The 14,163-nt window shown below is 44.1% G+C and overlaps 1 protein-coding gene and 1 long non-coding RNA gene across 2 annotated transcripts in view; one reads left to right on the top strand and one right to left on the bottom strand.

The window, feature by feature from the left end:
• The window catches only part of LOC140701744 (uncharacterized), a 42,593-nt gene that overhangs the window by 23,528 nt on the left and 4,902 nt on the right, over positions 1-14,163 (top strand). The gene's annotated exons all lie outside the window — the stretch shown is intronic.
• Positions 13,289-14,163, bottom strand: part of ATP2A3 (ATPase sarcoplasmic/endoplasmic reticulum Ca2+ transporting 3) — an 82,062-nt gene continuing 81,187 nt past the window's right edge. Inside the window, exon 21 of the mRNA XM_072978461.2 lies at positions 13,289-13,992. Within this exon, the coding sequence (XP_072834562.2) occupies positions 13,973-13,992 (20 nt within the window). The 3' untranslated portion in view covers positions 13,289-13,972. The remainder of the gene's footprint in view (positions 13,993-14,163) is intronic.

The raw sequence follows: 14,163 nt of genomic DNA, 5'->3' as shown, positions 1-14,163 counted from the left end.
GGAAGGAACCCGTGGGTCATCTAGTCTGACCCCTTGCCAGTTCAGGAATCCAGAACGACAAAATAACGTGTGCTCAAAAAAACCCCAGTGAAGGCACGTCCACTTTCTTCAGAGGTTATTTCATGGCTGAGCTGCTCTTTGTATCAGGAATGGTTTATATTTTGTTCTAAATCTGTTTTTTTTTTGTCATGCTTTACTTGAGCATGTTTAATAGAATGCGATTCCTGTATTCTCCTTTCATATTTTAATAATTTACTCTTTTAAAGCATTTCATGTTGTGTTTTTAATGATGTAAGCCAACTTGGATTCCCTTTTTTTTTAGCACAAAGGCAAGGTGAAAATATTCTAGATTGGGTGGGTGGATGGATGGATGTTCTTAAGAAGCTGCCTTCAAAAAAAAAAAGGGTCACCCTAAAATAAATCTGCTAGTCTTAAAAGTGCTGCAATAGGTATGTTTTGCAGTGTATACAGATAATAGAATCATGGAATAAGGAAGGTGGAAGGGGCCCATAAGGCCATCAAGTTCCACCTCCTGCTCAAGGCAGGATTACAAATTGGTTGTCTGGATTTATCTTCACTCAGCGGCCCTCATGGTCTGGTGTTCCGTTGTCGTACTGCTCTAACAGTTGGGAAGTTTTTCCTGATATTCACCTGAAACCTGGCATCCTGTCGCTTGACGTCATGGTTGCGAGTCCTCCGCTCTGGCGTGATCGAGAACCGATCCTGCCCACCTTCTACGTGACGGCCTTTCAAATATTTGACAACTCCTATCGCATCTCCCCTCATCCATCGTATCTCAAAATATAGAACAACACAATGTCTTGACTTTAGACGCTCTTCTTGAGAGGCAGATCTACAGCGGCTGTCGCTGTGTGTGTGTGTTTGGGCTTCAACATTTACCACAACATGGCGCCAGTTCGCTCAAAATAGAGTCCGCTGACGGCGGATGCCGTTTGTGGGAACTTTATCTTGCTCTCGCTGAAGGAAGCTCGCTGGCTTCCTGTTGTTCTTCGGACACCAAATGGTTGGCCTCCCTTTCGAGACCTGCATAGTTTACCCTGTGTGGATATAGGGGCTAGAACGAAGGACTCAGGAGATCTGGGTTCGAATTCCGTTTCAGCCATGGAAAGTCACTGGTGTTTGTGTTTGTGTGTGTGTGTGTGTGTGTGTGTGTGTGTGTGTGTGTGTGTGCGTGCGTGCGTGTGTGTGTGTGTGTGTAACTGGTAAAACCATCCCTTAAATATCTCAATTACCTTGAAAACTTTATTAGGGCCGTTATAAATCAGCTCCTGCTTGATGGCCTATAACAGACAAGATTTGGAAAACCTGAAGATATCTAGAGTTCAACTCTCGCCCTTCCACAACGGCCGCCGTTTTACACACAACGCCCAGAAATGTTTAATGCACTGCTGACTGAACAACGAGTACCCAAGTGGGACACCGTCTTAGAACATACATTCGTCTACCGTAATCCGCTTGGTGAATGGCTCAAGGACTGAAAATCAGAATATTCGAACAATTCCGTTTTGTTTAAGGCTTTAAGACCTTGGTTCTGCAACTCCACGACACCAGGGGGGGGGCCTTCTTGGTGGTGGCTCCTGGGATGCTCTCCCTCTTGGGGAAAACAGGCTGCCCCCCCGCCTTTTATCCTTCCACCAACAGCTGAAGACCCACCTTTTCAGACAGGCTTTTAATAATCACAGACCGAGTCCCCAAATCTCCCCTCTTTTTTAAAAACTTAATATAGTTTTCAACATTTTATATGCTTTTAATGATTCAATGTATTTTAATCAGTTTTGTAGCTTAATTGTTTCGATGAGTGATGTATTGTGTTTTGTGCGAGCCGCCTTGAGGCCACTTATCGGGAGAAAAGCAGCTTATAAATTAAGATAGGTACGCATGATTGTTACAAGGCTTACACGAAACGGAAGAACAGAATTTTGCCGTTACTTGGACCAAAGAACAGGTTAAAAGGTCTCTGCCAGCCTGAGAAATGACTTCAGCACCAGGGTGATGTTGCCATGTACTGTTCCAATGAAAAGACTCAGGACTCCAGGCAGTGACATTTGCATTTCTGAACTATCATCAAGGGGAGCCCCACGTACATAGCACTGCAGTAGTCTAAGCATCAGCACAGCATGAATAACTGTAGCCAGGCTACATGGACTTGGGACTACCAAGGACTCAGGACATGGGAATCGGACCCAAAGCCTTGCCAAAATCCTGCCTTTAGGGTATCCCATAAACCTGGTCGGTAGGGACGAGAAGCATAAGACACCTTAATTTTTCTCCCAATAAGAACGCTCTGGATTTCCCACTGGGATGGCCCTCTGTTGTTCTAAATCCCAACCCCCGTGATCACCGACTGAGGCTAATGGGAGTTGTTGTTCCAAACACACGAAGGGCTCCAGGTTGGGGGAAGGTCAACTGTGTAGCTTCTGTTGCACAAACGGCTGCATTTTACAAGATGCTTTGCTGTTAAATATAGCCGTCCGGGCTCCTCTATTGTCACCGCCTTGGCACACTCTGGCCCACCAAACCTTCCTTAGAAGGTTTTGTTTTCTGCCACGGGTTGCGATATGTTTTCGCCAAGGAGAGACCCGGCTTTATAAGGTCTGCTCCGTGTTCCTTGATCGGCAGATCGTAAATGATTGTCATTGGGGTGTTTTGAAGCTTGCCTTCGGCTTGTCTTGATCTCCGATGCTTATCGGGTTTTCCTTTTTCATGGTCTGGCCAACGTCCTCCCGGGGAACCTACTATCTTCCCATCATCATGCTCTTCAGCTTCGCCTTCATGCCCCCAAGGGTTCCGATGGAACCCTTTCAAAACGCTTCTCCGGCTAAAACCTCAACACCCACCCACCCATGCGATTCCTCTCCAAAATATTCCATAGTGGGAAGAGAAAAGAAAACCAAAGACTAATGGATTGGTTCAGGTTTTGCTCTTATGGGCTACGTCTACCGTGTTCTGAGCTCAAACACAGAACTGTCACCATGGGAACGGCAGATAAACAATAAGGTAACATGTTCTTCCTGATGCTTTTCTTGTCTTCCAAGAGAACGTCCATTTACTTTGCAGGTTCCAATCATGAATTTCTGTTCAGAGCTGACCTGAATTTTTACGGAGAAATATTTCCAAAGCAAAACCCCTGGGGTCAGCCACGTTAAAATCTTTCCCAAGGGCCAAACCTACACATTACATAGAGGATCTAACTGGAAGAACCCATTCAGATTCCAGAAAGCTTCATGGCCAAGCCATCAGACTGGCAAATAAAGCCCGTGTTTACCTTCTGATGACCAATCACAAGACTCATTGGCACAAGATGGGAGGTGCGAAAAAGACCCTGTTGTGAAAAATCACTCCCCTGTTTTGGAATGTTATCCGGGTGTACCAATACTCAACGTGGGTATGCTACCAGCCTAATAATCCAGTATTTTCAAGAAAGCCTTCCCAACAGTGATTAGAAAAAGAAGTGTTTTCTAGCACAGCAAAAAGCATTTCAAAAACAAAGCAAAGCCCCAAACCTGAATACCTCTGACTCAACCGTCACAAAAATAACCATGACCAAGTGCTTAAAACATAAATAAAATGCAAGCGCATTGAAGAACCGGGCCTTGGAATCATTTCCCTGCTCTGAAATTTGAAAGGGGGCCTTTGGTAGGCAACTGCCCAAAAATGGAGAATCCTGGGGTTATTTTTGTATGTCTTCTAGTAGTTGAAACCCCTTTGTCAGGCCTTCAAATCTTGAATGTATTTTACAAACTTAACATATTTACTTATTGAAGCAATCTCTATCTATCTATCTATCTATCTATCTATCTATCTATCTATCTATCTATCTATCTATCTATCTATCTATCTATCTATCTATCTATCTATCTATCTATCTATCTATCTATCTACCTACCTACCTACCTACCTACCTACCTACCTACCTACCTACCTACCTACCTACCTACCTACCTACCTACCTACCTACCTACCTACCTACACATCTGTACACGCATGCACACACACACACACAGAGCCTGTATTAACACTGAAAAAGACCCCCACAAAGATCCTTAAGTCCCAGTGGGAGACCTTGCCTCCAATATGGAAGTGAAACATCAAGTCGGGTTTTCTTTGAGTCTGGGATATCCATGCAACAAGCAATTGGCATGAAACGCCTCTCGTTGCTTCTCTCTTTGTGAAGCCAAGCAGCCGTCGGGGAGAGAAGAGCAGGCTGATTGCTCTTCGAGCCACACACAACCCATCCGAGGCTTCTGCTTTTGATACTCCCCGGCCACAAGTCAAGTTAGAGTTGGCTTCATTTCAGCATTGTTCCAGAATGGTGCAAAAAGGTGGGAAAAAATGGTCTCGTCACTCTGACGCCTCAGATCAGCCACAGTAACTTTAAAATCCTTGTAGCAAGGAGAAAAAAAAATTCTTTCTCATTTAGCACACAAGGGATGAACCGGGTTATGATTTACTTTTCTTACAGATGCTTCTGGACACAAAGGATGGCAAATATGTACGGTGCAACAGCTTAAAAACACCGATCCCTGTTTATCATGGGTGGGAAGGATTACACTCCACCTATGTATTGAATTCTCGCTCATGGCTTCAGTTGGCACGCTCAAATATAACACTTGACAGATGTTCTCTATTTAAGGGTTTGGTTGCCCTGGTGATTTAATAAAAAAAAGCACAACACAGCTATGAATAAAAATCAATTAGCATCTAGACACTGGATCCCAGATTTTCCAAGACTCATCAACCAACAACAAGCGGTTTCTTCTTGACATCGCCAACAAGCTACATTTCAGGATGACAAGCCAGCATCTCTTTGAAAGGAACCACCATGAGTTTTGTAACTCGTTTACCAGCTTTTATTACATCCTTCAAATTAGGATCCAATTCTGGAACCGTCTCAAAATTATCAAAACGATGGCAGCTTTTCCAGTCTTGCCCCTTCAAGGTGCTCATAATCTCTACCCATTCATCCTTACTGCCTCTTATGTGTGCAGACCCAGTCTTCGTTTCTTTAAACCCCTTCTCTGCCCTCCCCATTTGTATTTTCCCTTTAGATTATTTTTTGCAATCTTAGAGATCCGTAGATTCTCCCCTGCCTTCATTCTATCCTGGAGATGGATTCCTCTGTAATTAGCAGAATTTCTAAAACATGAATGCCAGAACTGATTTTCCCATATAAATTGACAGCATTTAGGTGAAACAGCCATCTCTAGAACCTTTGGTAAATATGTTTAGCCATTTTTCTCCTGCACCATCTAAAAATGGATCTTGTTTATAAACAGTAAGCCCTCTGCCCACTTACTTAAGACTTTTTTTTTTACATTTCCTGAAACTGATCACTAGATCACTGCATTCTTGTCAGTAAAATATCAAAAAATTACAACAATCAATGCATAAGCCCCAGAGGAATTGTTTATGCAGGAAGCATCTCCCGCATGCAACAAATTGGATCCTTTCTCATCTAATTGCCTCAGATTACTGCAGAGCCATTAGCTCTCTCAACCGTCTGCTACAAAACAAATAATTCTTATCTCAACGTGTGTTTATATCACAGGACTGTCACTGGGGCTGTAACTAGGATGTTATTATCAATTTGTGTATACTGTATTTGCTGGCATATAAGACTACTTTTTTGCCCTGAAAAACATGCCTCCAAGGGGGGGGGTCATCTTATACGCCGGGTGCACTTCAGTTGGGATAGACATAGCTGCCCATAGTGGCCTTCCGATGCTCGCCCGGTGCCCATAGTAGCCTCCCAATGCCTGCCCACCTCATTCTACATACCGTCCAGTATTACGTGGTATCCAGCGCGGCCGCGGCGAGCATCAGCAGCGAGACAGGGGTGCCAGCCTTTTCGATGTGACCGGCCCGTTCTGCTCGGTGGGAAGCAGTGGCGCTCCAGCCTGCCCCTTGTCTACGCAGAGCTCACACATGCGCACTTGCGCACTAGTGCCGGTCACAGGGAGATGCAGGGGTGGGCCGGAGGCGCTGTGGTCGTGCTGCGACCGTACAATGGTGACAATGAATAGCGCCGTTTATTTGGTGTGTGGAAGGTGTGCGGAAAAGGGGGCAGTCTTATACGGCGAGTATATAACAAACTCTATATTTTGAGTGGAAATGTTGGGGGGGTCATCTTATACGCCCAGTCGTCTTATACGTCGGCAAATATGGTACATCCATGTACATGGTGAAAGCCATCACAATTGGAACATCAATATCCTTTGAGGAAAAAAGGCAGACTCCAACAATGGGTGTTTATTGTACTGCTAAGATTTCAAGATCACCTTTGAAAAGGTAAGCACATGTGTGTTGGAGCACTCAACATCTCCAGAGATTCATGGGTTCCATTGTTGTACTGCTCTAACAGTTAAGACGTTTTTCCTGATATTCCTAGTTCCCCTCTGTTCTGCGTTGGTTAGGTCTCATCTTCAGTACTGTGTCCAATTCTGGATACCTCACTCCAACAAAATGGAGCAAGTTCAGAGAAAGGCAACCGGGATGATCAAGGAACTGGAAACCAAGTCCTATGAGGAAAGACTGAAAGAACTGGGCATGTTTAGCCTTGAGAAAAGAAGATTGAGGGGAGATAGGATAGCCCTTTTCAAAGACTTGTAAGGTAGTCCTACAGAGGAGGGGCAGGATCTGTTCTGGATCATCCCAGAGTGCAGGACATGTGCTGATTCACTCAAGCTACAGATTTAGGCTGAAGATTAGGAAAAATGCCTCAACGTTTAGAGCAGTACGACAATAGAACCCATGATCTTGGGATGTGGTGAGCGCTGTAGCGCTGTAGGCATTCAAGAAAAAGTTGGGACAACCCTCGGTCAGATCTGCTTGGATTTGAATTCTTCCATTGAGCAAGGAGTTGGATTCGATGGCCTTATAGGCCCCTTCCAAGTCTATGATTCTAGGATTCTATTTGAGAAATAAGGAAGATGCTCATGCCATCATCTGCATGGCAACCCTTCAAATATTTGAAGGCAGCCATCCGTCCGTCCTTAATCCCGTCTCCTCCAGGCATTTCTTTGGAAAGTTCTACATTAGACACGCTTTCCAAATCTATTGCAATCCCCCGTTGCCCTCCAAAAGACCGTCTGCAATTCTTGACGAAAGTCTTCATGTGGGGAAACGCACAAATTTATGAGGTGCTTCTCTATTTTGGTTTTCCTTTCAAGTCTTTCTCCAGAAAATGCCAACGCCTGGCTGCTGATGTCTCGCTGTTCTTTCAAATGAATTATGTTCGTTTTGTTCTGTTTCGTCAGGATTTATGCCACCTGTCCTCTTCGTTTTCCTTTCTAATTGGACATACCCTTCTCATCCGGGCGAGGACGGTTGCCTTTTGCGTTATATGTTTCTTTTCAGATGCCAATAAAGGTTCTTGACTCTTCAGAACAAGTCACAATTAATTTGACGAAACAACTTAAGTGTTATTGAGTGCAATACTTGGAAGTGGAGAACTCTCATTTTTCCTGGATCCGGGCCCTACCAATTAGAGGAACAGCCACTTTCCCATATAGGGGATTGTATCCCAGTTGACTGTGGATGATGGTTGCTATAGCCTGCCTTATCTGGCATGTTTGAGATGGCAGTGATCCCTGCAGCCAGAAGGGATTCTATTTTTAGGGGGGAAAACACATTCTTGAACATAGGTTCATTCTTTCAAGCTTGGCTATAGCTTGCCGAGGCCAAACTTTGGAATCGTTGGCTTTTGTTGTCCGAAAGAAGCAGAGCGACGAAAATAAGGCTGTGCAATGGGGGCATTGATTGGTCCAGGATGTCGAAATATAGAGGGTATAAATGTTTGCTGATGGAAGGGTGAAAATCCATTTCTATTTGTTGATGGAAGGGTCCATACTTACCTTCCTTCAGCATCCCCACATCCCAACCTAAGAACAGCTGGAGAGCTTTGTGGTTGAGGTCTCTGGCTGTGAAGCCAGAGTTTGGGAGTTTGATTCCCCCATGGGGTCTCCGTGACATGGGGGCTGGTCTTGATGATCTCATAGGGGCCCTTCCAGCGCTGCAGTTCTAAAGTGGAGGTTATTGCACCATTAAAAAGAAACCAATTGGTTTGATTTAACTTACCCTTATTGTTAGCAGCTTTGCTGAAGAGCACTTTGGAGGCACAAAAGTGGGAGCGAACGGGCTGATGGAAATAAATATGTTTTCAGGCAAAAAAACAGGGAAGCCGAAAGACAGAACAGAAGAAACTGGAGGCGATCAGAATGTGGAGAATAATTTTTTTTCCTTTCTATTTCTTAAAACAACTCTCCTGTAACCACACATTATCTATAAAGAGGTCCCCTCCCCTCAAAAGCTCCATATTAAAATTTCTCGAGTACAATTATATATTAAATACAGTAACAACATTTCATGCAATATCTTTTTTTCCCCCCTGTACATTTCAACCGACTCAGTAGTATATTCAAGTCTATACATTCCCAGAGGCCTGGCAACGCTCCCACACTTTCAATTAATTAATTAATATTTTATTTTGTACAATGCTGGTGATAAGAATGGGTGGATTGATCATTCTTTGGGCGGTATGCTTTCTGGAGGATTGTCACTGTAAGCAATATTTATTGATCAAGTTTCAAAGGCAAATGTGTCTAATTTTTTCCCCCAATGCTACTCAGCTTCGTCAATGGTCAAACATAGGTAGCTGCATTGTAACTACCTCTGTAGTGGACCCTGGTTTAGTGGGACATGCTGCCAGGTGTACGGGTTTATAAGATTGCACCATAAAAGGCAAATAAATACGACAGACTGAAATCAGAATGGATTTCACTATCATAACTCCTCTCTAATAAATACAGCAGAAATAATTTTTTAAGGATAACTAATTACAAGCAACATAATTATCTATAATTAGTTCTTTTTTTGTTAACAAAGAATGTAACTAGTAACAAGAGAGATTTCGGGGGGGGTGATGAGTATGTGGAACAAGTAGTTACTTTCAAAACTTACTTTAAAATGCATTTTGAGAACAATTTTTCAGGTCTTGGGCTATTCTGTTCTTAATTCTAAATTGGTCATGGGGAGAATTGTTTGTTTTCTTCTGTATTCTTATATTTCCAAGGTGCAACATTAGAACTGGTCACTAGGGGGCAACATAAAGTATTTCTCTGCATTTTTCTGACTCATGGCAACATAACATGGGATAACCGTCAGGGCAGCCAATTCCTTGTGCGTGCAGAGGAACAAGAATGATAATACCAACCTGGCTGCTGAGAAGTAATGAGTAATGCATTGAGTTCCTTTAAAAAAAAAATTACACTCCAGATTCTGGAGAGAGCTCACCACCACCAATTCAAATTTGACAAGTGCCCATGTTTTAACAAATGATTGTCACATACATACATTTACTACTCTTGTTTTCCCTGTTCACTGCTTCCACCTCTTGGGGGGCAAACATCCCCCCCCTGGAGAATAACCTCACCGTTCTTCGATCAACGAGGGCAAAAAGGAATGACAGCCAATGGGAACAAGGTTCCGTCAATAACCAACCAGTTTTTCACAAGAAGCCAATGACTTGGAAACCTGCCTTTCTTCGGCCATGTCAAAAAACGTTTCGCAAAAACCTGGACTGTGATTCCCAACAACCCATCGCCCAATGGCTCCGATCCTCTTGTTTCTTTGCGCGGGGAACCACAACAGGTCAGAAGGGTTAAAAAAAAACTGGTTTCGGTTTAGCTGTAGGGCGCACGCACTAAACAGGTTGACGTCTTAAGCTGAGACATGGTATCGGACCACGTTTGGCGAAGTGCCGTCTTCTAGATGGCCTTGGACTACAACTCCCATCAGCCTCAGCCAACATAGCCAAGGAATGCTGGGAGTTGTAATCCAAGACCACCCAGAAGGCCACGTTTGGCCCATCTCTGCTGCTGTAGGAATGACTAGCTTACCAAAGGGATCATTCAAAGAACAGGAAATTAACTCAAAACACTGGGTTGCCACGTCGTTTTTCTAGTACTGTGCCTCTTGCCCACCAGCAGGAGGTGCCCATGACTTTTAAGTGGCAAGGATCCACAACAGACGCAACCGTCATTAGCAAGGAGATATAGTTGAATGCGTCGTTCAGCCCTTAATCAGTTTCAAGTATGCCCTGCAGCTTTTTTAAATAAATCACGATTCTGCTACCTCTGTGCCCCATGCACAGAAGGTGTCGGATTGCGGCCGATTTCGTCTCTGCCCGATGCAGAGATGGGACAGTGACTGTGGTCCTCTGGATACTGTCTGTTTGCCTACAACTCCCATCAGCCCCCACCAGCCTAGATTATGGGAGATGTAGTCCAAAAAACACCTGGACGGCCACCTTAAGCTCCATCTCTGGCATAACAACGCCGGTCTGATTACAAGCGAAATATTTCTAGCAGCTTCAAGAAAAGTCTGGCGATGGGCGTGAAAAAATCCCATATTTTTTAAAAGAAGAGTCAATGTTTGCAGTCTTTATACATGACAAGCACATGCCAAGAACTCTCCTCTCACATCCTCACAACGAAAGGATTCTTGCGGCCAATTTATTGTACAAGATTTCTTGATGGCATCAAAACGACAGCTTTGATCTAGAAAATTTTACACCACTGCAGGAAAAGCGCAGTGTGCCAGAGAAACGTCCCTGAGATGCAACCGGATTTGAACAATCTCCTGTCGCTGTGGGGTGTTGACCGCCCCCCGATAAAAGCACTTCTTCCCTAGTGCAAGCAGACCCCGCACAACACATTTAGACTGGCTTCAAACCAGTTTAAAGGAAACCCAAATAAAGCAAAACATAATCACCCACACAAACACACAAACGAGCCTACTTTTTCCCCCCACAGAATAATCGTTTCACTGTACACAGATAATTTTGGCTTTAGCTCCTCAGCAAGACTTCAACATATACAAGGATTCCTCAGCTGAAGAAAAAAAAGGCAAGTTAAACAAGGAATGAAAACGCATCTTTACAGATAATCCGTATTTTTAAGAGGAGTAGGATTTCTAAACAAGAAAGCATTGGAGGGAGTATCGCTTTGAAGGAGCTGGCATAGATGGCCAACAAGCACCACAAGAACTTGGAAGCAACAGAGAAGTTGCTTTTTCAGGCGCTTCTCGAAATCCCCCCTTAAGTGGTCATGCTAGCCGAGGGTTTATCGGAGACAAAAAATTAAGTTTTCCAAGCTCCAGGCCAGAGATCTCTGGAGAATCCCTCTGAAACGCAAGAGATACCAGCTTCTGAGGTACATCATCGACCGAAAACAAACTCCTGTTTTCCAAAAGATGTTGACGATATGACTCGGGTCGTCTTTCAATCCAGTGGCAAGTTCTGTTCCCCAAAGATGGTGATCAGACAGAACATGGATGGGATTCTGGAACATCTGGATCCCGGCGCTAACTTTTTATCCCAAAGGAAGCATGGAAGGAAAGGCGATGTAATCACAGGAGAACATGGAGAAAGCCACAGCTTTCTATCTTTCCTCTCTATCTTTCCAGAGACTGGAACTTAATGACCAAATGCTAAATAGTGTTGGTAAGTCCCTTAGGATTACGGGCAAGTTCCTAGCTAGAAGACAGCTGCTCAGTAGATTTCAATTTCTGCTGCCACCAACTGCACATAGTTGAGTCAACAATGCTGGACCAAGAATATATACAGTATATAGCTTTTTTCTCCTGCCAGAGGTAAAGGTCAAGATGATGGCCACTCACCATGGCATACTAGTCATGTTTTGGTTATTTCCCCCCCTATTTGAAGCGTGTAGGACAGGCTGTCTAGAACACAGATTTCAGACTACTCCACGTCTCAGACTCTCACCATGTGCTGGATGGGAGATCAAGCTTAACCATCATCATCCTCTTAGCAATGCAGAGCTGGAAGGGACCCTATAGATCATCCAGTGAAGGAGGCACGGTGAGGAATCGAACCCAGATCTCTGGCTATGCAGCAGTTCTGGGACTTAAAATAAAAGATATATAATTTTTTTGGGGGGGGCAAATATTTCCATGCAAAATTATACATCTGGAGACCTCTGTGGAGCAGAGTTTTCTATTTAACAGCTGCCCCCCTATACCTCAAAAGTCTTTAATAGGCCTCTTTTCAAAACAATAAGCAACGACACTTCTAGTTTTTCAAAAGATGGTTGCTCGCGGCCTGTGGGGCGCACATTACCAGCAGCCCACACCTGATGTACGTGTACGGCCCTGGTTCTCAAAGAAGCGACAGATCCGTGTCTGATTTATATGCCACCTGAGAAAATGCTTTCAAACATAGAGAAAGCTAGCCAATCAGCCTGGAATTGTTCTCCCTGACTTACTAGCTTTCTAGAGGCAGGGAGTTCTTAACATCTAGGCCCTCTGGAACTCAGCCGGCTGCCAGCGTCCGTCGGGGGCATCCATCATTATGCAAGAAAGCTTGGCCAAAAGAAACGGGAGGAAAAACAATTCCAGATAGAGACAGAATGTTTTAAGTAGTTGGGACGCAGGCCAAGCCCTTCTGCCTAGGAATGTACTTCCCACCCACCCCAAGCAAGGACTTGGAAAAGTTACATTTTAGCCTGCTTTCCTCTGGCTGCAGGAAAAGAAAAGATCCTAAGAAATAATAGTCTTCAAACCCAGAGGTGTGAGGACACTAAGGTATGGAAAAACTGCTGGAACTCAATTTCTAGGAAAAGATGGGTTATGTGTCAGACACAGGCTTTTAAGACAGTCTAGCCTCTGGGAAGAAGCCATGGAGGGGAAAAAAACACTTAAGGGACTGGATCCTGCTTCGCCTGGCAAAGAACAGATTTAGAGGTGCTATAGAATCATAGGAGGATGGAGTTGGAAGGGACCTGTAAGGCCATCTAGCCTACCCCCTGATGAGAACCATCTTCAGATACACAAAGGGGATGTGACATGGAAGAGGAGCAAGGTCGTTCTCCTGTGATCCAGAATGCAGGATAGAAACCCTTGGGTTCAAATTACAAGAGCGGAGATTCTGTTTAAACCTTAAAGAACATCCCAATAGGTATGAGTTTTCTGACTGCCTTGGACAGTGGTGGGATCTCCTCCGTGGGAGGTTTTGAAAACAGAGATTGGGTGGCCATCAGTCATGGGAGCTTTCCTCCAGTGGCCGAGGGCTGGACTAGATGACCTTCGAGAACCCTTACAGCTCTACAGCTCTGTGAGATGTCTTCATTTTAAGGACTTCTTTTGGCTGATTTTCCTGAGGTCCCCAGACTTGACCTCCTTAACTCACCTCTGAAAACTGTTCCCACATTTCCACATCAGAAAGAGTGTCTGAAAAATCTTATGGGAGCTTATGGGAGACTCTTGCGAAAAGAAAGGCAGGAGATGATGAAACTGGATCTTTCCTGCTGCAGCCAATCCATATAGGCCGGAAACCCTAACTTTAAGCCAGCTTTTGGATGTCACTGAAGGCAACGTGAGGAACAACATGCAAGCAAAGTCCAGTGTGACCCCTGAATCATACACGTTACCCTCAAGCGATCTCAAACTCTGTTTCTCTCTACTTGAAGACGGGGGGGGGGGGGGGAAATGATGCTGTTAGGATCAAGGAGGAAGAGGAAAATTAAAAGAAAAATAAAATTATTACAGGAAAAGAGGGCTTAAAATCTCTGCAAGCAGACCTCGGAAGATCTGGGTTGCCTCGTTTCTTTAACAGAACAAATTCCACCCCGCCCCATAATTTAGTGATCCAGTCTTTGCACCACTATGTACAGAAAAAAAAGAGAGCTACATAACATAAGTAAAAACAAAAAGAAAATGCCCCCAAACCAATAAAATAAAATAAAATAATCAGTTTTTTTCTTTTCTTTTCGGTTGACGATTTTCACCCGCATGAAGTCCGAGACGTCAAATTAAAAAAAAAACATGCATATCCCTTGAGTGGCTTCTGGTGATGTTCAAGCATGCAAAGTCTTTCGTCCCGAGTCGGAGTTTATGGTTCTTGCGCGGAGAAAACGGAGCGCCCTTTGTAGAGGGTTCATTTCTGGTTCTCTTTGCCTTCGGGACAAGAGGAGAGAGAAAGAGAGAGAGATTTCTGTAAGTTTTCGTGACCAAGGGACTGGGGGGAGAAAAGGCAAAATACAATGTCAAAAGATCAACACAAGAGGAATCCCATTTTTAAGAATGAGCAATTCCACCGAGTTATTTTCAAGAAGCAGTCAATCAATG

This window comes from Pogona vitticeps, chromosome 7 (genome assembly GCF_051106095.1).
Source record: "Pogona vitticeps strain Pit_001003342236 chromosome 7, PviZW2.1, whole genome shotgun sequence".
NCBI classification, from domain to species: domain Eukaryota; kingdom Metazoa; phylum Chordata; class Lepidosauria; order Squamata; family Agamidae; genus Pogona; species Pogona vitticeps.
The sequence above is the reverse complement of the archived record's forward strand: the minus strand, read 5'-3'. Positions and strand labels throughout refer to the sequence as shown.